Source organism: Rattus rattus, chromosome 1 (assembly GCF_011064425.1).
Source record: "Rattus rattus isolate New Zealand chromosome 1, Rrattus_CSIRO_v1, whole genome shotgun sequence".
Lineage (NCBI taxonomy): Eukaryota > Metazoa > Chordata > Mammalia > Rodentia > Muridae > Rattus > Rattus rattus.
The window spans coordinates 168,630,821-168,657,242 of NC_046154.1; the positions used below are offsets into that span (position 1 = coordinate 168,630,821).

General features: G+C 42.9%; 1 protein-coding gene across 2 annotated transcripts in view; it reads right to left on the reverse strand.

The window, feature by feature from the left end:
* Positions 1-4,652: 4,652 nt before the first annotated feature.
* Slc17a8 (solute carrier family 17 member 8) overlaps positions 4,653-26,422 on the reverse strand; it is a 49,426-nt gene continuing 27,656 nt past the window's right edge. The window contains exons 5-12 of one of the 2 annotated variants that reach the window (XM_032911074.1): positions 26,218-26,305; positions 19,579-19,665; positions 18,761-18,900; positions 17,906-18,055; positions 16,210-16,342; positions 10,668-10,778; positions 6,704-6,831; positions 4,653-5,795 (exon numbers count right to left, since the gene is read on the reverse strand). In XM_032911074.1, coding sequence (XP_032766965.1) covers positions 5,454-5,795; positions 6,704-6,831; positions 10,668-10,778; positions 16,210-16,342; positions 17,906-18,055; positions 18,761-18,900; positions 19,579-19,665; positions 26,218-26,305 — 1,179 coding nt within the window. In that variant the 3' untranslated portion in view covers positions 4,653-5,453. The remainder of the gene's footprint in view (positions 5,796-6,703; positions 6,832-10,667; positions 10,779-16,209; positions 16,343-17,905; positions 18,056-18,760; positions 18,901-19,578; positions 19,666-26,217; positions 26,306-26,422) is intronic. The other variant, XM_032911083.1, reaches the window with a different exon arrangement.

The following is a 26,422-nucleotide window of genomic DNA, read 5'->3' on the forward strand; positions in this document are numbered from 1 at the left end:
CATGGGCATGTGGAGGGGGTGGGGGATGGGGGCAAGAACAGAGAAGAACAAAGAGCAAGAGGGGTAAGGGAGGGTAAGGGGGAGTAAGAGAGGGAGGAGGAGGCGAGCAGCCCCTTTTATAGTGTCAGGCACAGCTGGCTGTTGCCAGGCAACTGTGGGGCAGAACATATCTGGCTGCTGCCAGGTAGCTGTGGGGGTGGAGTTTAAACAGAATACCAACAGCCATCATACCTAGCTTCCTAATTTTCAATTAAGATTAAACTGGAGATGTAGCTCAGTGGTTAGGGATGCTTCCTGCTCTTGCAGAGGACCTTGGTCTGCCCTCGACATCCTCATTCATGGCTCAGAATCCTGGAACTTCAGTTCCAGGGCTTCCAACACCCTTTTCTGGCCTCTGAGAGTGTCAGGTGCACACATGGAGCACATTCATGCATCCAGACACACACACACACACACACACACACACACACGGAGAGAGAAACAAATAAACCTTTAAACAATTAGTAAATTAGTCTTATAAATTATTATGTGCTGAGGATTAAAAAACATAAGACCTCAGAACTGGTAAATGTTTCATCGCTGCACTAGACAGCAGCCCTAGTTCTTCTAATCCAATCTAATTAAATAAGAGGTTTCATCCAATGAGTAAACTAATTAAATATCAAATGAAAGATTAGGTTTATGTTTTAGTCTAATTTTAATTTAATCTTTGGCTCAGTTCCTCGTGTTTCCTTTGTTCTCAGCTTCTCTTAGGTGGCAGTAACTGCAGACAATGGTGTTCTCAGAGTCAGGACCAGAGACTTGTTTATTTGAGTGTGAAGTGGAAAAGCCTGCCTGGGAGTTTGGTCCAAAGGCCCAAGGACTGGCAGAGGTGAGAACCAGCTGAGTCAGAGGGCTTCCTCCTCTCAGCAACTGCACAGCTGGAGTGAACCAGGGGCTCCTGTTTTCTGTTTCCCTGGATACCTGGTAGTTACATTGGGAGTGGGCTCAACCTGAGAGGGACGGAGGGAGGGATGGAGGGAGGGACACAGAGAGATCAGGGAACTTTTCTCACAGGCACCCAGGGTTAGAAATAACTTGTCACATGCCCTACAGCATTTACAGGTGCCCAATGGGCTCATTCTTCAAAATCTACTATGGTATTTAGGGTGGATAGATTATGCTGATGGTGGGACATTCTGGATGACTTATTAAACACAACAGATCAGATTTATATTGTCTGCTTTCTAAAATCGTAATTAAAAAATTAAAACCACGTGGGGGGAAAGTTATATTTAGGATGTTTTATGGGGGGATGGGTGAATCTAAGCCAACTTCTGAAGAACTGACTGAAAAAAGAAGGGAGCTGTCTTGTGTCACAGACACCAGGAAAAGCTGCGAAACTGAAGGCACTAGGTACCAGCACCTCCAGGTGACAAAGCGAGAGGAGTGAAGAGGGTTAGGAGGAGAAAAGCTAAAGCATTAGGCTTTGCTGGTATTAGGGAAGCTCGATTCAGCAGCCCCCTTAAAATGAATGCAACAGCAGTGGTCCAGTCTTTCCTCAGCGAGCTCAACCAAGAAAGTGCTTATCCCCATTCCTAACTGTTGGAATTACAATAGAAGCTCTTCTTTGCAGGCTATCCTTTATAGCCTAGAACATTCTATGCAGGCTGCTTGGAGGGGGCAGAAGTTTATCAATAGCCTTATACCTACATGGATGCTGTCTCCTACATTCAACTTGACAGGCAAGTTACACCCACTTGTGCACCAGTGGTACAGTGATTATCTGAGCAACCAATCACTCCGGGGTTGGAATTGAAGTTCACTTCACAGGGAGAGATTCATGCCTTGTCCTGTAAAACTGCTCAATAAATATAGGTCCTACTGAGGAGGCCACTGCTACGATTTTGCTAAATGGAACAATGTGCCTATCAAGTTGCCCTCAAAATCATGTCTATGCCTCTATATTAATGTCAGCTGTCAGCTTTAGTCAGAGAAAGCAACTTCAGAGGTGCATGACTGATCAAAGTAACAGCTGAACTGTCAACCCTAAATGTGACATGGATATCACCCTCTCTAAGACTCAAGGAACACTGTGCAAGAGGAGGTAGGAAAAATTATAAGAGCCAGGGGGAAAGGTAGAATGTTGTAGAATGCTATCTGCAAGGGATGCCATGGTCTTTGAGCTCTCAAATTCATAGCAACTGTGATTACCCGCACAAAAGTCTGAGACAAAGTCAACATCCTGTCACAGAGCAGGGAGGAACTCAAGGCCCCCTCCCACTCCCTGAAGATCTACAAGCAGTTAATGGCTGCTGAAGAGAAGGAACATTTATAAGCGGCACTGATAAGGTGCCCATGCTCTTGTGAACAAGCCTGATAAAAGTCATTAGATCACAAGAGAAAACAACAAAAATTAATGTAGAACGGAGACCAGATAGAGAAGAGAGAGGATCAGAAAGAGGGACACAACCAAAGTAGTGGGGTGAATAGGACCAGAAGACATTGTGCGCATGTGTTCATCAAGCTGTCACCATGGAGCCAATTGTTATGAATAAATAATATATGCTAGTAGTATTTAAAATAAAGCCACATCTTGAGAGAGGACGGTAAAGTTTTCCAAAGCTGTGTCAGATGTGGATCTATAGATGGAAAAAGAAACTTAGCAGAGAAAGGAAAGAACTCTGGATATTTTCTTAAGTCAAAGACTGTTCTGAAGTTCCAGCTTGCTGAGATTCCAGGGTGATGTGATTAGCCAAGGAAAGATAAAAGGGAAGGAAAAACGGATTTGCTGAACTTGAGAGGCTTGGGGTGAGATAGAAACACTGGGCTCCATATAGGATTTAACATCCAGGAAAATATAACAAATGGTCTATTGTGTTTAAGACACAATTAATTATTCTCCTGCTCACTTTCAGGGATAGCCTAGACTGTAGTTGTCTGCAAAAGTACAACTACGACTTTATTTCGGTGATCAGCATCCTCAGGACTCCTCCCACCGGAATCCACACTCCACTCCGAAGGGGAGTTCTGCAAATGGACAGCAAGGGCGAGATCTACGAGATCTGGCCCCTGTCCCTTGTCAGTGCTGTAAGTGGCCCAGTGCAACCGGCGTGGAAAGAACCTCACCACAAGGAACATGCTTTACAGCGTTTAATGCCACAATCAGCCCACCATTAAAAACAATCATACACACAAGTTAAAAGCAAAGTGTGGTATTTCTGCATGAAGTCAACACTAACAATAGATTGTGTCGTAATCTGCATTACCTTCATGGTCATTATGAGGTGTTTTTCATACTTATAATTCTTATGCCTTATTAACACACAAAGAAATAAGCACTATTGTTTCCTAATTTTTTTACTAAGAAAACAAGTACAATTTCCATAATAAACTCTGTGGCCAATGCATGAAACGACACGACACTCTTTCTTCACAGATGACATAGTCACACAAGAGTTAAGGACAATGCTGATGTGGCATCTATTTCTTGAGGGCTTCTTTATGCCCAAAGCTGTTCTAGGGGACTTACATGGATTCACACAATAGGGGGACTTAACAACATCTGATAACACAAACCATCTACAAATGATATAAAGAATATTAGTCAATGGAAAGCCAGCTCTTCTTTTTAAAAATCTATGATGTCTTTTATTTTATTTATTTTTTAAAGTCTCTCTGTTTTTAATTTTTACTTTATTTATATGAGTACACTGTAGCTGTCTTCAGACACACCAGAAGAGGGCATCAGATCTCATTACAGATGGTTGTGAGCCACCAGGTGGTTGCTGGGATTTGAACTCAGGGCCTCTGGAAGAACAGGCGGTGCTCTTAACCACTGAGCCATCTCTCCATCCCCGGTTAGTCTTTCTATAAAGTGTATTATAACTCCTTAAGTATAACAAGGGTCCAGAAATAAAATAAAATGGAAAAACCTAGAAAGTAAATATTATGCACATAAATCTTTATTTTATCATTACATTAAATTTTCTTCCTTAATATAGAAATAAAATTTTCAAAACTAAGGAGCAAGAAAATAATTTTATTTTCTAATATGTGCTTACATGTTACGTTTTAAATGTATTTAGAGAGTATCCACGTAGTATCCATGTTATTGCCCTACACAATCACAGATGAATTCTTCAATACCAATTATAGCTTCTCTCGGATATTTTGACTGCAGTATTTCTCTATAAACCTGCTGCTATGCTTTTGTTTTCTATGAACATTACAGATAGAGTCATTATGAATCTTTTGGGCATAGTTTTATATCATCTGACCACACTTTCCAAGAAAGCTGGTGGCACGCTTTTGTTTGAACAAAATTCTTTCAAGAGACTATTACCCATATAGTCTCCCCTGGACCTGCTCCTTTGGTTATTAAATGTCTTAGGGGCTTATAGTCAACTTGAGACATTACTTAACCAATTTCCTGATGCTGTAGAGGGTTTAAATTAACAACCAATCTTTCATATACTTATTTTCAACCATTCCTGGAGCCTGAGCTTTGTGTGTTTCACTAGTCTGTGACTTTTGAAGAAAAAAAAATGCCATCAATTTACCAAATTGTTTGGTCCAACAGATAACATAGTACCTTAAGGGTCTTTGATTCTAGAATTTCATATATTTGAATTCCCTCTGCCACACTAGTCTAAATATTTACACACACACACACACACACACACACACACACACACACACACACACACACACACACACACACACACATTTTGCCTCTATGCCCCTTGACCAAACATGGAATTACCCACAAACCAGCTGATTCCAGTTTTCGTTTTTGTCATTGAAAATGACCCTACACTCAACTGAACACTTCCTTCCTTCCTTCTTCCTTTCTTCCTTCCTTCCTTCCTTCCTTCCTTCCTTCCTTCCTTCCTTCCTAAAACTCCTGGTCATCTGCCAGTCTCAGCTTTGGCTCTGAGAGGACAACCTTGGGTGGGCCAACCTAGCCATTTAATGTTCTTAGTTGTAAAACGGGTACAATAACTATATTAGGGAGTGGGAGTTAAATAAGAATGTTCATAAAGCACCTGGCACAACCGAGGACCCCCGTGAGTGATTCCCTTCATTAGGTTGCAGAGATTGTCCTCTACATGGGTATCCTTGGAGATGTGGTGGCAACCACCACGTACTCTTCTCCAGACCAAAGAGGGATTTCTTCAGTGTTTATTTGAACAAGCTACTCCTTATTCTTCTAGCCATTTCTTCCTGAATAACTTGTTCTTTTGAGAGAAGGCTCAACAGCCAATGCCCAATCGCCCCCCAAAAAAATATTATCAACTATCTAATTAACTGAGACCAAGATCCATACGCCCATCTTTGTAAGAAGGCATTTTTCTTCTCTGTTGTTGATTTAGTCTCCCCCTTTCCTGTGATTTGGCCCCCTGGAAGGCCGAGGTATGGGAAAAGCAATGGGTGTGGAGACTTCTGGTTGTAAGCTGAGGGGAAGATGGACGTTAAGATGTTTCTGAAAAGTCCTCTTCATTCTGGTAGGATAATGGCTCCTCCCCCTCGAAGGCGGCTTCTCTCTGTTGTCTCTGCTCCGGCTTCTGGACCTCACAATTCTGGGTGGTAGCTCCATACGACATCTTCTTTCTGGGACTTACGAAAGCGTCGTGGTTGAGTTCTGTTTCCTCGGCTAATTCATCTTGGTCAATGATTCCACATTTCTCCTCAGAGAGATTCTCTGGATCAGCCCAGTCCTGCTTTTCCCCAGAAGCAAAGACCCCGTAGAAGATGACTCCGCTGTAGTGCACCAGTGCTGCTATGAGGAACACATTCTGCCATTCTTCCCGGGTCTAACAAAGGAAACACAGTGGCAGTTAATAGGTTAAGGCAATACAGAAGTTATCAATGAGCCCTAACAGCCTCCCCTAGGATGAAAGCATTTGCCTCTCAAAGACCACATTGTGTGTCCATGTAGACCTCAGACTTGTATTAGAGCTAATATCCAGAACTTATAATTATTTGAGTTCTTGAAAATGAAAGGCCAAAATGAATGCTATTTTATTATAAATGTAACTATATATACACATATATATTTAAATAAATATGTAAGAATTATAGGTCACATGAGGTTGAAGAGATGACTCAGGGGTTAAATGCCCTGTGTGTCCGTGTAGAGGACCCATGCTCAATTCCCAGAATCCATATGATAGCTCACATCCATCTTGAGTGCAGTCAACCGAACCCCGTTCCTCTTAAGGAACAGCAAGTGCTCTAAGCTTCTGACCCATCCCTCTAACCTCCTTAAAGGCTCTTAAGAAAGCCCGTTAACCTCTTATTTATTTTCTCATAAAAGAGGAGAGAAGTCTTGCACCACAACTTTATGTGTGACATTCTAAGTAATGAGTGGAAACCAGCTACCCAATGTTAGCACTTAAAATCATAAAGCAGTCTTAAATAAATCATTCATCTTGGTGTCTCGAAACAATCTCTATGGCCTTTACTTCTCTCCCACAAACATTCATTTCTCAGCTAAGAAGATGTGGAACTAGATAGTGATTAATATCGCTGCCATCAGTAAACAGTGAAGCAGGAGGAAATGAGGAAGAGGAGGAAGAAGAGGAGGCAGTTGTTCAAGACCTAGTCAAGGACAGGGACACACACACACTGATACAGTAGGGTGAGTCACAGAGTTCTCACGTTCATGTGGGGCTTCTTCTGCCCTGATCCTGTAGCCCACGGCCACAAAGGAGATCATTACCTTGTGCTTGGTCATTGCACCAACAATGAGGGGACAAACCATTCCAGAGAGGGTTCCCACGCCATTTGAGATCCCCATGAGGATGCTGGCATAGCGCGGAGCAATGTCCAGGTGGTTGACATTGAAACCTATGGTAAAAGCCAAAACCTCAAAGTCACGGTTGAGAACAGAATCCCTAAGGTCCTTTGGGAAATGTGTGGCTTGTCCCTAGGCTCACCAATCAGTATATGATCAGGATCATCTAGTATATGTTTAATGGTTATTTTACCAAGAAGCTCTGATTGGATATTGCCAGTCTGTGCCTTCACAAAGCAGGACTATATATGCTATATGGGCTCTGATAGTGAGACTTAGAGCAAATGAGCCCAGAAGATTCTGGAACTCCAAAACCAAATATACCCATGGCCTAGACTGTATCCATTTAAAGCAAACAACCAAATCCTACAGAACAGAACTTGACCTTACAGTGTAGCATCTCCCAGCCCACCACTCAAGGTCCTAAAAGAGACTGGCTTGGTGGTCACGTGATGGATGACAGAGGATGTTTACCAGCTACTTGCATAAGTATAAACAGGAGTCTCATTAAGTTATAAAGGATCTTCATGTTTCAAGTCTGTGTGTTTGGGTTCAAAGCTTATTTCCCGAGTGTAATCAGTAGATAAATATCTTACTATCTATCTGTAAAAGGTGCTGTGACATAGGAAATATATAAATGTGAACACCCATGGTAAACAGCTATGTTATTCTAACCACACAATGCCATGACAAGCAGTTACACTATTCTAACTACACAACGCCATGGTAAAAAGCTATATTATTCTAACTACACAATACAATGGTAAACTGCTGTGTTATTCTAACCTCACAATACCATGTGAGCAGCTACGCTATTCTAACCACACAACAGCTCCTGGGCTATAGCTATTGCTGCTGTCACTGAGAAGCATCTCCTGTCTCCCCATCACTAAGGGCTTCTTCTATTCGAGAAGATGATGCTAGAAGCAGTAAAATGGTAGATTGCCACTGCTGTTCTACCACCAGAAGGGAAGAGTAAATCAACTGAAGGAGACAGAGGAGGGCAAGCATTGCAAGACGCTCAAGTCCCCAGAAACCAACCCTGGTCATAGAACCCAGGGGTGTATGTAGGAATTAGACCTCAGCTCTGAAAGCTTAACTGAGATGCTAATCTGGACTAAAGATTTAACATCCTTGGCCCTCCGTCTCTTCATCTGCAGGTCGGAGTGATCATTCTTATAAAACTGTTGCAGAAATGAAACTAAATAATAGTATGTTAAGTACATCAGCTAAAGAGAACTCGAAGAAATCCATTGGGTTTCTATCCACACAGTGCTGGTGTTCCAATGGGAAAGTCATTGAGAAACTGGGACACTGACTTTCGTAGTACATGAAAGTATTACATGCAGTCTGAGGGAACTATAGGCAACTGGGGAAGGCTAGAAATAGGAGACATGGCCTTCTCTAGGGAGGAGCACACCGATTGGTTGTCTTGCACCAAACTATCAGCCATGAAAACACACATACAAGTAGCATTATATGGACTGAACAGTTACATTATATAGGAGTGTATATGTATATACTATGTGTATACAGTAACAATTAGTAAAAGTAAAAATCGACCATGAATTTGAAAAGGAATGGGGAGGTACATGTGGAAGGGTTTGTGGAGAGGAAAGGGAAGGAGAAATGTTATAATTAAATTATAATCTCAAAAAATTTAAAGGGGAAAAATGACCAACATGGGGTAAATGCCTTAAGGCAGCTGCTGTGGTTGGAAGAATGGGGTCGTGACTCTTATTTTTTTAACATCTTCTTGAGAATTCAATGGCAGTCCTGAAGAAAGGAAGCAATCTGAAGGTTTCTCAATATCTCTAGGGACAAGATATGAATCTCTTTTGTATGGCAGACTCATTGAGAGAAGATTTCCCTCAGCCTCCTCCTTGAAACACATGAGGATTGCCCTATTCCGCTAGTCAGCACGTAGACTGTTACCAAGTACAATGGCACATACTTACAGTCCTCGTAGTGGGAGGCAGAGGAAGGAGAATCTAGAGTTCAAGGCTAGCCTGGGCTATACAGGAAGCACAACATCAACCCTAGATACATAGGGAAACCATAGTCTAAGAGGACTGTGGGTTGGGATATAACTCAGTGATAGAGGAGTTGAGTAGAAGGCACAAAGTTCCTCCAAAAATATGTAGATGTTGATCCAGGTCATTCTGCAGAGTTTGTTGGGAAAGCAGAATTGTATGCCCTACTCTGGATTTAATAAAGTAGAAACTATATTTTGTTAGCTCCTAGGGTAGCTTCTATGTACATGAACATTTGGGAAGCATTGGGCCCGTAGTATTCAGAGTAATTAAACAACGATAACAGTAAGTGCATAAAACTTTACTCCTCATGCAACACTGTGGTAAGACCCTGAGTAGTTGATTTCCTTCGAACATAAATTCTACTCTGGTAAAGATTTTTAATTGTCCATTGCAATATCTAAAGAGCTGAGAGAGCCCAGCACTAATGGATGCCCAGTACTGATGAGAACAGTCCTGATTTAGCATGATTTAGAACAGTCATGATTTTCATGAGAGAGATTCATGAAAGAAACCAGGGCATCCTCCCGGCAACATATAGACACTGTTGTCATGTGCCTCCAGTCTCCAGATCAAAATTTAAGTAATCTAGCACATTATTTCTACACAAAAGGAAGTCAAGAGGGGTCTCAGACCTAGTTTTGTGTACCCCCAAACCCAAGTTGTTGGCTGCGAACTCTTTAAAAACAATCTTTTCCCTAATGTATTTACTGATGAGCTCTATTTTGATAGACACTTCAGGCCTCTCTCAGGGTAGTTTGGGAAACAGTTACAATAGTTTTCTATTCTGGTATGTTTCCATTCTGTTTGATGCTTAAAGTGGCTTAGGGACAAAAAAGTGTACTTGGAGGCAATCAGACCTCTGTCTCTGTCCTTCTTTTACTGTTAACTGTGTGACAATAGGAAAATTATTATTATTATTATTATTATTATTATTATTATTATCATCATCATCATCATCATCATCATCATCATCATCATCATGATGCAGTAAAATAGTGAAAAACTCAGTAAAATGTTGCCATCACCATTTGCTTCACAATGTGGTGGGACAGAGGCAATTATGTAAACAGATACACTCTCATTGGGCTTCACCTAGGGCATTTCTGTAAGCACGGTGCTTTGCACACTACCCTCTCCATACAGTCATCTGGCTGCTGCTCCTGTCAGATGGAGGCCAAATAACATCAAGACCTCCTGGGGTAGTTGTAAGAGTGACAAGCAGAGGGTTTAGGGAAAGCATCCTCAGCATGGAACCTGTGCTTGATTACAGTAAGCCCACATCACCATCATCATCATCATCATCATCAACATCATCATCATCATCAACATCATCATCAACAACAACAACAACAACAACATTTCTACTTGTTCTAAAGGACTCCCACCCTGCCCCAGACATGAACCTTCTTGCTTGTAAAATAAAAACAATAAAGTAGACAAAAACTTATTGAAAATGCTCTAAGCGCCACCAGTGCTTGTGACCACATGTCAAATGGCATGGACATTTGAGCTATTATTAGCAGTCCTCCAGCAGGAAGTGCATCTGTCAGGTAGGGTGACCTGGGGCTAGCCTGGGACACATGTCTGGGTTCTGCTTATACCTTGGGGGAAACAGCTACATTCGTGTACTTTCCCATGATAGAATTAGGACAGACAATCCCAGTTAGAATGGGCTCTGAGCCCATCCCTGATGGATCTCATGTCGCCTCACACGATGATGCTCTGTGTAGTGGCTCTGTTCCTTGGGAACCCCTGGGCTATTAAATGAATGTGCTCTAATTCCCTTGTCCTTCCTTCCCTCTCAGGCTTAGTAAATCTACACACATGACTCAGAAACTTAGAGGACGTTTTACCTGAAATTGCAAAGCCACTAAATCCTACAGCAAGCACCAGGAAGGAGATAGCCACTCCTTTGGTATGGGAAAATCCAACCACCAGGAGCAAGGTTGCCTCCATGCCAAAGCCTGCAAATAGAAACAGAAGAATTGTCATGTGTCTGTCTGTCTGCCAAAGCTACTGACTTAGCACATGAAACTCACCCATGTTCATGAACTTGAGTTTTTAGTGCATACATCCTAGCTCAGCATCTACAATTTTCCCCGACAGTCATGGCTGCATGACTATGCTATTGCCTAGGTGTTCCGTGAACTTTCTACCTTGCTACCTGGTGCACCTTGAACAACAAATCATCCTGGTAGGTTCAGCGATGGTCCTGGGATGAAGAATGAGTGGTTGATCCTTCAGTAGTTGCTCCTGCTAATCTGTGTGGTATATATACAGTCAGTGGCCCCCTTGGACGATGTAAGTTGTGATCTCCTACGTGACAACACTCCTCTAGTGTTTTCTTCCCAAAGCAAATAGCTATAATTATCCTCTGAAATAAAAGTTCCTTAGTCAGATGTGGTGGCTCAGGCCTGGAGACTGAGGCCAAGTTACAATGATCACAGATTGAAGGACAGCCTGGGCTACATAATGAGTTAAAAGTAAGTCTATCAAATAGTGAAATCCTATTTCAATTTAAAAGAAAAAAAGAAACCAAGAAGATCCCAGTACTTCGAAGGCAGAGGTAGGTAGAGCTTTGAGAGTTCAAGACCACCCTGGACTACATAATGAATGCCAGGCCACCTTAGAGCTACATGGTGAGACTCTGTCTCAGAAAGAAAGAAGAAAGAGAGATAGAGACAGAAGCAGAGAGAGGGGTATGGAGAGAGAGAGAGAGAGGGGGGGGAGGGAGGCGGGGAGGGGGGGGGAGAGGGAGAAGGAGAGAGACTATTCATCTAACGGCACACAGAAAGATGGTATAAATACCACCACAGAGGGCGGGGGATAATTAGAGTGGAGGCTTCATTCTGGAAACCGGCTGCTGAGTCCACAAATCTCCACACAGTGATCTTATAGTTGCTTCCAAGTCAACAAGACCAACTGAGTGTTTGTTCCTCTTCCTTACACGCCCCAAAGTCCCAAAGCAAACCACCGCTCCCACTTCCTTCTCCCTTTCTCTAGGTCAGTCAAAAGCCTACCCATGTTTAGTGCTTAGACTACAGAGTCAGAAAGGCCTGACATCAGATTCTGCCTCAAAAATCACCACTTGTGTAACCTTGGACCAGTTACGCCATCTCTTCATCCCTTGTGTTAAAAAGCAGAGCCAAACGGCCTGCAGGAGCAGTGGAGGAGGAAAGGAAGTTGGGTATTCAAGGCACTGAAGTGCACATAGTTGTACATATGGTCACAGACAGCCAAGCAGAAACTTGAGGAACATCGAAGACTTTCTTAAATCCTTGGCTTCCATATAAAATTGCACATACTCAGCCTTAGACATTACTATCAGATCTCACTTGTGCTTTTCCCATCTTTGCCTTGGCCTTAGTTCCCGCTTCCATCACCTGTACTGCTAAACAGGATTGGTAGCCTTCTTCTTGGACTTCTCATGCATCTGCCATACAGTCTTTCTAAACGACATGCTCAGTGGGACTCTGCTTGCCAATGGCTATGAGTCACTAGTACAATCTAATGGCAGCCCTCTGGCTCCTCTAGATCCTTCTCTGCCAGCCTCACCTCCACTCCCCACCCAATCCCCAATGCAAGCTTCTGTGTGGTAGCAACACAGCCCTCTAGCCACTTCCTGTGGGTTCACAGTGTCCTCTTCCTCAACCAGTGTGATGGTTTGTATGTGCTTGGCCCAAGGAGTGGCACCACTTGGACATGTGGCCTTGTTGGAGTACATGTGATCTTGTTGGAGTAGGTGTGTCACTGTGGGTGTGGGCTTTAATACCCTAGTCCTAGCTGCCTGTGAGTGAATATTCTGCTAACAGCCTTCAGATGAAGATGTAGAACTCTCAGCTCCTCCTGCACCATGCCTGCCTGGACACTGCCATGCTCCCACCTTGATGATAATGAACAGAACCTCTGAAGCTGTAAGCCAGTCCCAATAAGATGTTGTCTTTATAAGAGTTGCCTTGGTCATGGTGTCTGTTCACAGAAGTAAAACCCTATCTAAGATAACCAGTAAAATGCATCCAGATCATCTGCCTACTCCTCTAGTCCAACCAGGAAGGAAGGAGACCCAGTCTCCAGAATGATGCTTAAAATTATTGCCATTTGATAAAACCCCTGAAGGTATGTAGTTCCCTAAACCTCCACTGATGGTGCTCTTCAAGTCAGGGCAAATTTAAGGGAATTTTAAAGGAAAATGTGTGTTCAAGGTATGATCATATAAATTATTATGCAGTCTAATAATCATGAAACTTGAGCTATCCAAATGATTCCCACTAAACACTTTTGCTCATCTAAAATATCTAACCTGATAGAAAGTTGAACACCAACACCTTATGGTAATACAGTCCTTACTTCCCATTGTCTGTACTATTCCCAGAACATGTGCTTTTTCTTTCTTGAAGTCTCCTCTTCTCAATAAAATTTTTGTTTATTGGGGGGAAAAAAAGATAACCAGTAAAACCATCTCCCTCCTCTTTGTCTTCCTTTTCTCTTATTTTCTAGAACTTGTCAATAATGCTTTATCATTTTTTATTTGCATTTCACCTCTCCTATGAATTTGTACATTTTTATGCATGCTAAACAAGCGAGGCAAGCACTCAGCAGTGTGTTACAACCCTAATCCTTGGCTCTTTGCGACAAGGTCTTTCTATGTAACCTAGGCTGACCAGGTTCTCTTCTGTCTCTGACTTCTGAGTGCTAGGGTTACAGGCATGTTTCACAACACCCAACTTACAAAGATATGCTCCTCTTGTGTATGACTTACACGTGGTGTGCATGCACATCTCTGTGTTCACACGTTCATGGGTACATGCATGTACACAGGCATGTAGAGCCCAGAGGTTGATACTGAGTGTCTTCCCTGGTCACCCTCTACTTACTAAGGCAGGCTGTCTCACTGGACAGAGCCCACAGTTCAGTTAATCTAGCTTAGAGAAGCTCTGCCGAGGAGATATGAGTGATTCAGATCTGAACTATCGCTCTCACACTGCTATGGCAAGCACTTTGTCCACTACCCATCTCTCCATCATAAAACTACCAAGCTGCCATGTAGTGGGTACTGACTATATTCATTGGTGCTTACTTTGAAAATGGATCAGTGAGCACAAATCAGCAGGTGATGAAGCCAGGAAACACATTCAAGACCTAGATTTAAAAGTTACCAAAGTGGATTATTGATAGCTTGGAAGATAAATTGATTTAAAAGTTACCAAAGTGGATTATTGGCAGCTTGGAAGATAAATTTTAAAACATGAAGGACATTTGAGATTCTGAAGAAGAAGCGAACAGAAATGCTGGGGATAAATCTATTGGCCAATTAAAAGGCACAGTAGAAAACATCGTCAACAGAGAAGACCAAGCAAGTAAAATTTCACAGACAGAGGACAGGGCTAAGACAATGGTACATCAGACACTTCTAAGGAAATGGATGAGCATGAGCAAACCTTGCAAGAACTCTAAGACACATTCAAGAGAGCAAACCCCTAATGGCCTACAAGTCAAGAGAAATACTTAAAAAAGTAAAAAAGAGTGGACAATATATTAGTTTAAATTTATAGTGAAAAGGCTCCCAAATCTAGAGGAAGAAGTGGGCATCCAAGAAGTATCTAGACTCTCAATCAGGTATAGCCAGGGAAAAACCTCTCCATGTCATAGATGGATGTCAAAACTACAAAGCAAGGAAATGATATTAAAGGAAACGTCAGCTTGCCTACATTTCAGAATAACATTAGATCTCTTAGTATCAAACTAAAAGCACAGGAAAGTGTCAGATGATGTTTCAAGCCCTGGAGGTAACTTCCAACCCAGCATGCTATACCCAGCAAGGTAATATTTTTAATCGATGGAAAAATCATTCTTCATGAGATACCCAGATAAACACAAACTACGGCAATAAGACAACCATGCTGGTGTTGCAGAAAATACTTAAAGGAATACTATACTCAGAGGAAGAAGAAAATCTCACTCATCCATCTGTGAATTAACCTACTCATGAAATTTGTAACTTCATAACCCAATCGCTTCTCAATGGCGCTACTAGCTGGGGTACCAAACCTTCAATACATCATGCTTTGATGTCACTCATATCTACACTCTTGCATACTTGTAGAGAAGAATGGGGTAAGGAGAGAATGTGAGCAGAGCTCATGGTGAAGAGATTGTGAGTGAGCAAACCATAGACAGAAGATATGGGCACATCAGTCTAGAAGGACGATGAACTGGTGTGGAATGAAGCAGAAGGGTGAGACATCTGCTATTTTATTAGCTTATAATCGCTGGCTGCCATAAGCTTAACAACTCAAAACAACACACACTTATTATCATACAGCTCTGTAAGTCATGTACTAAGTGGGCCATCACGAGATGAAAGCAAGCTGTCAGCAAAGTTGCGTTCGTTGAGAAAACTCTAAACATCAGTCTGTTCTTGCCTCAGCTGGTTTCCATAGTCCATTCGGGATTCTTCCCAATTCCACTGCCATGACCCTTAACCTACCACCTCCTGTCTCAAGAAAACTTATAGATATACTGGGTGTACCTAATTAATTTAAAACAATCTCTCCATCTCAAGACCCTTTAATTTAGGGCATGAAGACAGAGCTAAGTTGCTAGACTGCTTGCCTAACATGCACAAAATTGGATCCCCAGCACCAGATAAGCAGGGTGTGTGCTACATGCCTATAATCTCAGCACTCAGAAGATAGAAACCTGGGGATCAGAGGTTCAAGACATGCCTCTGCAGTGCACTGAGTTCAAGACCAGCCTGCGATACATGGGAGGCTATCTCAACAACAGCAACAACGACAAAAAAACAATCTTTAAGTTAACCATACCTGCAAAATCCTATTTGACTTGTGAATGAACAGGATCCTAAACACAATGCCCTAAATCTTCATTTCCTGCCCACCATTCAGGTTCCTCAATCATAATCGCATGTCCTCTGTGTTTTACCCAAACATAAACACACACATAAAACGAAGAAGAAAAGGAAGTACACTGTGTAAGCAAATAGGTAGATAGGTATATGGAAAAGATAATTAGCAAGCAGATACAGAGCCAGAAGTTATATTACTCTGGCTTCAGAATAGATGGACGCGTTTCTTTGGTTTTAAGTGTGTCCTGATTGATCAGCCATCAGCTAAGTTGTTCTGCCCAGATTTCACAAGTACCAGCTACATGACCACTTGGCAGGGATATGAAAGACAACATTCAACTATATACAAGGAGATGGACAATGGTTAGTCTCAGTCTGTCCAAGCCTAATAGGTGCCAATCTTGAAAGCTAAGCCTGGTTGAGCTGAGTTAGCACTTGGATGGGGACCATGTCTGGGCTGGCTCTGAAGTAATCCCTGAAATTCTGTTTGCTGTAATTCTACAGAAATCGCTTCCTGCCATATACATTACCTCCACAATTCATGATCTTTCTGACAGCAGTTGTGGTCAAAATCTTCCGGCTTCTTAAATAATCAGCCAGTTGTCCTCCAATGGGTACCACGATTGTCATCACCATGTGTGGGACAGCTGACAAGAGACCCACCTGGAAGGAAAAGAAACAAGGAGTCACCTTACATTCTGCTGAGAGGTCTTTACAAGTCCTACACAGCCCCACAGCCATTACCAAGTTTAATCATTTAATGTCAGATATCAGGATGTGAACTAACCACTAAGCAGTGAATGGTAGCATGACTCTGTGTATGGGCCAACTGTCTTGACCACCAGACTGAAAGCTTCCTAGGATTACAGACAACTCTTACTCATCACAAAGGCACCAATATCCAGATTATGTTGGCTCTTCTAACCTTTGCTTGCTATCAAGCCTATAGCTAGTCAGGCATCTACCTCTGCCTGGCTGTTGCTCTTTCTCTTGAAGAAAGGAAATTTTTTCTCTCATAATGATTAGTTTGTTTCACTACCAAAACCTCCCTTCTTAGTCACAGGCAACCTAATGACAATGGCGGGGGGCGTTGAAGGAGGTTCTTTCTAAACTCATAAGCAACCATGGCTACTGTGACATTTTTCACCATTATGGAAAAAAGACTGGTCTGAAACTTCACCTCGGTGTTTTTTCTGCCACCTAAGGAGCAGGATGTTGCATTTATTTATGTGGGGGAGGGATCTGGTCATAGCACACATGTTTAGGTCAGAAGACAGCTCACAGGAATTGAATCATTCCTTCTACCATTTGAGTCCTGGGGACCAAACTGGAGTAATCAGACTTGATCATAAGCAACTTTCCCGATGAGTCATCTTGCTAACCCACAATATGTAGGTGGTTCTGAAGTTAAGGTCCTGTTCCCAATTGGTTCTTGATCTGTCAGTAAAGAAAGTCACGGGCCAACCACTGGGTGGAAGGTACAGGCAGGACTTCCACATCCCTGGAGGAAAAGGGATGCAAGGAAGTGGATAGGGAGCTTATCATGCTTTGGAGAAAGGAGAATCAGGCAACCATGTGAGGTCTCAGGAGGAGTGAGGAGCGGTAAGCTGCAGCCTCTCCTACAGGCAGGTGATCGGGGAGGTTAGCAATTGAAGTTTAGGGTAGGTGGGAGTAACTGAGATAAGAAATTGGTAATGGTATAATTTTCCAGGTGGGAGATAGTACCAGGCACCCAGCAACTGTGCTAAGAAGGCAAATTGAAATACTGTGTGTGTGTGTGTGTGTGTGTGTGTGTGTGTGTGTGTGTGTGTGTGTGTGTTTTATCTGAGGATTCAAGGGAAGCTTGGAGGGGGCTGGTATCATGGTCACTTCCCAGAGCAAAGGCAAGTAGAAGATAAAAACTACATGTAACAACAATGAGTAATTTATAAAGAGAAAAACCCACTCCATTGAATCTTTTTACCTTTGAACAATTATTCAATGTTTACATTAGCTTTAGAAACACTCTCAGACTAGATAGAGCTATGACTTTAAAAGGCAGATTAATACATCTTTGATCCCTACTAAGAAAAAATTAAATAGACTATTGTTTGACCTTTGGTATGCTGTGTCATAGAACTGTTATGAATGATGGTAACCACTTTAATTATTTCATCATGCAAAATTATTCTCAGTTGGAGCAAGACAGGTAAAGTTCAAGAACATTGGAAGCATTTGTGCATTTACCTTACTTATGGCAAACCCAAAGACCTCTTCAAAGTAAGCAGGCTGACTTATTAAGAGCAAATAGAAGGTCCAGCTTCTACAAAAGTTTGCCACAATAATGGCATAGACAGGCAAGGATGTGAAAAACCTTCTCCATGGTGTGTTGAATTTCTAGGGAGTAAAAAAGACCATGAGATTTTGAGCAAAGGCACTGACATCTTACTTCTGTAAGAAGGCATAGAGATTATGAGGTCTTTGTGCTGAGATAAGCTCTAGAGAAACCAGTCATGTTAAGCACGCAGATTTGTCTCCTCAACAGAAGGGATGTATATACCTGTCCTACCCAGAAGGCTGGGAGTACATATAGTTAATAACATGGTGACCTTTGCTATCTGTAGAGCCAGACCTCACCTGAATCTCCCAGACTATAATGTTTATCTCAGACTCTCCTCCATACATTATCCTCATGGGAAATGGCATATTTACTTTATAGCCTGGTAACCTCTACACTATCTGTAAGACTGAGCCCACAACAGATCCTAGTCCCTTAAGCTATAGAATACAGCTTCACAGTAGAAGTCACACGCACTTTTGCAAAAGAGTTTCAATGTCGTCGTGCCTTAAGCTTTATTATGTACGTGGGGTTGAGATCATGGTTACCAGGAACTTTTCCCAAAGATGTACGATACTTAAATATGTCTAAAATAAACGGCCCAGTGTCAGACTCTAGAAGTTGGAACCCCCACCAACTACTGAGCTGTGCTGAACGGTTGCCTTTGCATGGATCATTCTGCCGCCAGCAGTAGCTTTTGCAGGTAGTACAGTCACGGAGAGGAATGAGAAAGAGATCAGACCCTACCTTTCGTCCGTACTTACGCTCAGACTGGCCAAGTTGGCGCCTTCTCCTATACTTGTCTCTATGTAGGTCCGTTCTTCATTGGATATTGTTGGGTGAACTGCTGGACACTCATAAGCCTGCAGCAGCCAAAACATGTACCAAATAATTCCAAACATCCCTGCGGACAGAAAAATAAATAAATAAAAATAAAAAGGTTCAGCAGCATGGCCTCATTGGCTTCTATCTAACTGTCCAGGTTTTTCCTAAAATAATATTTTTACTGTTTATTTGGGAATTTCACATAATTCACCCTGATCATACTCATGTCCCAGTCCTCCCAAGTCTGCCTACCCATCCTTGCCACCCCCCACCCCCCAAGCAAGAAGAAACAAACAAAAATCCTCAAGTCCTATTTGTATTGTTCATACACTCCCTGGAGCATGGTCAAGCTCCCAGTGGCCAGCCCCTTAAAGAAAACTGAGTCCTTCCCCATCCACACCCCCACCAGAAGCCACCAAATGTGGAGAGCTATAATTCAACATCCCTGTCACAATGTTTAAGTGTTCTCTTCAATGGCTTCCTGTCAAAGGCTGTTATTTTTTTTTAATATGTTCATTGAGAAGTATCTTGTTGACTTTCATCATGCTAATTGAGACCTAAAGGAAGATAATATTCAGCCTTTCAAAATGCCACGTTTGATATAAGCATTAAATTGATCACAAACGGGCTTCCCGTTTGTACCATGAACTGGTTGTTGTATTTCTATTTTCACATAACAAGCCCTTAAGCATGCCCTCATATAGCAAAATATATCTCTGTGTGTCCACACGTGAGCTCATGAAACCAAGTCACTCACCGTAAATATAAAAGACAGAGGCCCAGCCAATGTACTGCACCAATACTCCTGCAAGGGGCATAGCAACAACTGCCCCAGCATAGGAACCTAGAAGCAGAAAAGATTGAGGGACACCGGCCAATCATCATTCAAGCCTTGTTAGTCCAGGCAGGTTGTGGGTGATGGAGTCCAAGTCAGCTGTCTCCATGACAACAGGCTAGGATCCCCAGTGAATGTTATTGCTGTTTTCAGTGTGCGGGCGACTGAAGTCACATTTCTGCAAGTGAGCTGTATACCCCAGCCCCCGAGCATGCCTCAAAACAGAGCAACCAGGAGAGGAATGTCTTCACGGTGCTCTTTAACGTCACTGAGAGACACATCAAGGGATTTGACAAAGGGCACCACAGTTTAGAATTTCTTGAGCGAATCCAGAAATGAAAAAAGTGTAAGAGAACAATTTTAATACAGCCAGGCACAGTGTTGGATGCTAAAGACAGAAACTAAGGAAACACAGAACCTGCTTTCAGAGCTCCCAGGACCTTGCCAAAAATAAAAGAACACAGACACACAGACACACAGACACACAGACACACACACACACACAGAGAGAGAGAGAGAGAGGGGGGGGGCATGGCCCACTCAGGAAGCAGTATCATTTCTATTGAATAACAACTACAGGAAACCAATGTTTTAGGCAATAAGGATTCTTACACTGGGCCCAAACAGACCAAACTAAAAATCAAAACGGAGTCACTACTTTCAAGGTTCTACATCACCTAGACAAAGCTAAGCTGCTTATCAGATTTCTTTAAGGAAGCCAGGAAAAATAACAGACTAGTTTCCTTGGGAGTGACAACAGACTTCAGAGTACCCCTGCCTGGATCCTTACAACTGAAAGGGTCAAATGATGCAACTGGTTATTCTTCTCTTGTTCCAAGTCTTTGCCTGGCTGCCAAGCACAGGAAGTCATTTTAAGGTCTATCTGCTTTTTATTCTCAGTTTCTGCCCATGAGTCAACCTCTCCCGCTTGGCCCTTTTGCAACAGTCCTTCTAGCGTATGAACTGAACTGCCGATTCTAGAAAGAAAAAAAAGCCAATTCACGATCTTTAAATTTAGACCTCGGTGATTTTGTCCTTTGAGGTTTCTTGCTTTGTAAATACTGAACTTTGTGGACTTGTGTGAGGATATCTGTCTTGTCTGGAGGAGATAATGGGGACTAGAGCGGTCACCTGGTTTCCCTATCTGCTGCAGCTCCTGGACATCTATCTGCTAGGCAAACTAAAGCCCTGTAAATTTCCAGTAATTGCTAACTGAATGGAAGAGTCCTTCCCTAAGATTCCCCCGGGTTGAGAATGAGAAGTTGTTCCTTAAGAAAAGCAGTAACATGAAAGAAAGTCCGTTCCCCAAATCCAACACTAAGAGAGATCTTTAGGGAGTGAGGCAGGCTCTGGGGAAATAGGAAAATATCACACCTGCCTAAGCTCGTTATCTCTAAGATGGGTGCAGCCTGGGACCTGAAATGTGACTGTGAGATATAAGGAAGTGGACTCATTTGCAGATAAGACAGGAATGAAGTCTCCACCTCCTGGGTAGGATAAACCATGGTGTGTGTTCCAGGATGCTCCGTAAGCCGGGAAATGGCCACATGAAGGCCAACTGCTAATGCTTTTATTGTGTACAGAACAGCAAAGCACATGTTTCATTTTGAGACAGGCTATTATGTAGCCTAGGATGGCCTTGAATTCATCACGTATGACTTTGAACTATTGGCTCTCTTGCCTCCACCTATCAGGTGATGTGTCACCCCATTTGCTCTTAGGTGGTACCAGGATCAAACCCAGGTCTTTCTGCAAACCAGGCAAGGGCTCTCTCAAGTGAGCTACAACCCCAGCCCTGAAACACATTTATTTTAAAGCTCAGAATTCTTCACAGCAATAAAGTAAGCACTCCAGATCATATATTAGCAAAGAAATCTTTCCTTCCTTCTCTTTCTGTCTTTCTGTCTGTCTGTCTCTCTCTCTCTTTCTCTCTGTCTCTCTCTGTCTCTCTCTGTCTCTCTCTGTCTCTCTCTGTCTCTCTCTGTCTCTGTGTGTGTGTGTGTGTGTGTGTGTGTGTGTGTGGTATGTGTGCATGCACATAAAGGGACCTTCTGCTCCAGAGAGTTTCCACAATGCAAAGATGTCCTTGAGACAGAGAACGTCATAAAGAATGACCAGTTACTATAAATGCTGTATGCTTAATACTGGGCCAAGTGTTCCGAATCTTTAATATGTATTTAGCCCCTTTCAGCCAGATGAGGGAAATGCAACTGTAAACCCCCAGTTTGTAAGAATAAACACGGCTGGCAAAACATGAATCGCCTATGGTGACATGGGTGTAAGACCCCAGAGGAAATCTTACTCTGTGGTTTTGCAACCTTGCCTCCTCCACCATCAGACGCCAACAATCCCCAACTGTAAGAAGCATTCTCTCCCTGGAGAAACTGTAACCGACCCACACTGCTTCCTCTGCCCATCAGACTCTCCCTCCTCTTCAGCCATAGCTCCAACATCATCATCTAGCTGCACTCAGAGCCTTGAGCTTGTTCCAAGTGGGATACCCAGCCCTCAGACTACCCCAGAAAGCAGAATGGGCATCAGCACCCATGTGCTAACTACCCACTGAGGGCAGACAAAGCTGGCAGAGAGTGGTGTGCCCTGGAGAAGAAATGAAGAGGAGTGTGAGTGGGAGAGACTCCTGACTGTTCTCACCCACCATATCATTTTATCTCTCCTCCCTGGTTTCCTCAACTCTAAAACAATAGGCTGTGACACCTTGGCGTCTAGAGTCTCTCCTGACTCCAATACCTGACTGAGAATGGATTAACCTCAAACTTAAATTCCTTTTTAGTGACATTTGTCCCTCAACTGTTCCTTGAAACAAAGCCACACCTTAGCTAGGAAACATAATAAGGCCTGCAACCTTGACCGGGCAGCTTTCTTTGAGTCAGGCCATTTTTAAATCAGCCCTTTCAGGGCTATAAAACCACTCTGAGGGCGGGGAGCGGCTGCTTCTCACTCTCATTTTGCTGGCAAATCAAAATGAAAGGTCTTGCCAACCGCCTGGCATAGAAAGTAAGGCCAAGGGTCACACCACCCCCTGTCAGTGGGGCAGTCTGACATCTTCTGGGGTTGGTTGTAACTTCTGTAAGGAGGAGATACACTCTGTCAATCAAGAGGACAGACAAGAAGCTAAACACATCGCAGCCGTTCACTCTTTCAAACTAGCCACAAAACAGGCACATAGACCGTGTCTCCCACTAAACTTCCAGGGAATATTTTATAGTGCTAATGATGATTTAAAGGAGATAGAGAGATAATAAGAGAATTAATGGGGCTCGAAAGACAGGTCAGAGTTCAAGTGCATTGACTACCTTTCCAGAGAACCCTGGTTCAATTCCTAGCACTGGCACGGCAGCTCGCAACCGTCTATTGATCCAGTCTCAGGTCCTCTGGCCTCCGTGGGTGCGAGTCATGCATGTGTATGTAGCATACGTGCAAACGAAATACCCATATGCATCAAATAAATAATTTTAAGAGAAAAAATAAAAGCATTCATGGTAATAAAGAGGACTTCTCCCTTTGGTAAGGACGCTCGGGTCAGCTTACCTTAGGTAAGTCGTGATAGCGGAAAAGAATTGGATAGGTTGACAGATGGCTCAGCAGATAAAGACAAAGGCCACCAAGCCTTGCATTCAACCCCCTGGACCCATATGGGAGAAGAATAGAACGTCTACAGATGCTCTTGTGTTCTCTCTCTCTCTCTCTCTCTCTCTCTCTCTCTCTCTCTCTCTCTCTCTCTCTCTCTCTGTGTGTCTCTCTCTGTCTCTCTGTGTCTCTGTGTCTCTCCCCCCCCCTCTCTCTCACACACACACACACACACACACTAAGTAAATAAATAGACAGACAGACAAATCAGATCCTAGGCGTGGTAGTGCATACATTGTAATCGCAACACTAGGAAAACAGAGGCAGGAAGATTATAAGTTGGAGGTTGGCCTGAGCTACATAGACAAACCCAATCTCAAAAAAAAAAAATCCTCCAAAGATTCAGTTCCCACAGACATAGCAATTCGAACAGCTTTTTATATACAAACCATCTTCATAACTGGAGAAGTCAGCTGAATTATGCAAGAAGATACTAAGGAGGCTTCAAGAGAAAAAATTAACATCTTTAAGAATTCTTTATGAATAAAAAATCTGACAAGTGGGGGTCATGCTGATAAAATATTGGTACGTAGGGACAGCGAAGTGAGAACTCAGAGACTTCACAAACCAACTCTATAGAGAAAGGGGCTTTGTTCCTTCGGTGAGGATTCTGAGTCCAACGGTCACCTACTACAGTCTAGTGGTCACCTACCATAGTCCAATGGCCACTACCGTAGTCCAATGGTCACTACCATAGTCCAATGGTCACTAGCATAGTCCAATGGTCACCTACTACAGTCCAGTGGTCACCTACCATAGTCCAATGGTCACTACCATAGTCCAATGGTCACTACCACAGTCCAATGGTCACCTACTGCAGTCCAGTGGTCACCTAAGCTGTAACAGTCATTGGCATTCAGTGACCCAATCTTTACTCAATTATTGGAAATGAGCCCCAAGTTTGGGGAGTGCGGGATGTACTGTACCTTTTTAGACTCAAAACCAAGAAGTAGGGCTTGGTGGTATACCGTGTAATTCCAGCTCTCGGCAGATGGATGCAGAAGGATCACAAATTCAAGTTCAGCCTGGGCTACCCGAAACCCTGCCTCAAAGAAAGAAAGCAGAGCTGGAGAGGTTGCTCAGTGGGCAACAGACCTGTTGCACGGGCATGGGGATCTGACTTCAAAGCCCCCAGACCTTTATAAAACTGGGAGCGGTGGTAAGCACCTGGAATCCCAGAGTTCAACGCCAAGATAGGAGGCAGAGACAGGAGGGGTCTGTAAGCCTAAAGAGCAGCTAGGCTGTCATACGCAGTAACAAAACAAGACACCTTCAATCAAACAAGGTGAGAGGTGGGGACTAACACCCAAGGTTTTCCCAGGCCTCCACATACGCACTATGGCATGCACTCGTGTGCACGAATGCACAAGCACACACACACACACACACACACACACACACACACACACCACCACCACCACCACCACCACCACCACTACCACCACCACCACCACCACCACCACCACCATCATCACATCATCATCATCATCAGAGATCAGAGAGAGAGAGAGAGAGAGAGAGAGAGAGAGAGAGAGAGAGAGAGAAAAGAATAAAACCAGTGGTTAGGAGTCAAAAATGGAGGGCGAAAGAGATAGATTGATCAGCAGTTAAAAGCAATCTATTCTCTTGCAGAGGACCCAAGTTTGGATCCCACAGCATACCCTTGACAGCTGACAACCCTCTGTAACTCCAGTCCCAGGGGCTCCTATGCCCTCCTTTGGCCTCTTCAAGCACTTGGAACACATAAGACACACAGAGGCAGGCAGGCAAAACACTCACGCAATCACACATTTTTAATTCTTTTTTTAAGCTGGTCAAAAGTTAATTACTAAGTAAAAGTAAATGAAAAACTTTCCCAAGAGCACTCACTCCCTCAGAACTAAAAAGTATTCTAAACATGTAATGTAACTGTTGCTTTTTTTTTTCATAGTAAATGATTCTTTTAAGGGCTGCACTGGTTTTGAAAAACTCATATACATCTTCATAACTGCAGAATAATGTAACAATAATGGTCTGTCTGTAGAAAACAAGCTAGAGACATCCAAGTTCTAATTCTCACTACCTGACCGTATTGTAATTTGTGTGGACTAAGGGGCCTTCTGGGCCCCTTCCTCTATAATAAACATTTCCAAACAAAAAGTGCATTTTAAATGAACTTTATATCTGTACCGTTGGCTCTCGTTTCTCTCACTGGTCAGTAGTGAGAGAAACCCTTCCGAACATTGATTCCTCCAAGCCATGCATAGAGGAGATGGCTTGGGATGAGGCAACCTTGGCAAGATAAACTTCAGAGACCCGAGAACTGAAGTCATGTCACCCCTTGGGATAGTTGCAAACACTGGTCTACTTCCAGGTAAGATGAATGGATGACCCTTCATTTTCTATGTTGAATATAATGTCCACAATTAAGTTGGTGATAATTTGTACGTGGCAGTAAGTGCAGTAAGGAAAGTTCCATATCATGAGCCAAGTGGCCTCAGCTCGGCTCCATGGCTAAGGGTCTTGACAACCTTACACAGGGCATTGTATTTTTGCTTGTGGAAAATACAATCTTGTGTATTTTCATTGTGAAATTAAGGGGAAGGCGGAACTTGGGAATCCCATCTCTTCTATTTTAAAAATATTCTCTTACATTCCCGTCTACTTATTTTACGTGCATGTAAGGGGCATACACAAGCCATGGAACAGGGGGTGGAGGTCAGAGGACAGCATCTGGAAGTTTGTCCCAGGGATTGAACACATCAATGGCCCAGGACAGCTCAGTGAGCTACAGACCCAGCAACTGCTCACCTTAGGAATTCTCTCAGGTAAAAAAAAAAAAAAAAATGCTTGTTCTGAAGATTCTTGGTAGACTTCTCAATTACTTGAAGCCAAAAACATTCCACAAACAACTTACGATTCTAACCCACTTACCACAAAAAGAGGTTGTGGCTAGACGACTTCTCTCCAGGGGAGGTGCCCACTTACTCCACATCCCGTGGCAGGCTGGGTAGGTCACACCCTGGCAGAAAGATTAAACATCGATGATTACATCTTATTCCAATTTCTTTCTGATTTTTAAAGTGCAAATATTGCTGCTTCACACAAACTGCAAAATAAAAATATAATTCGTTTACAT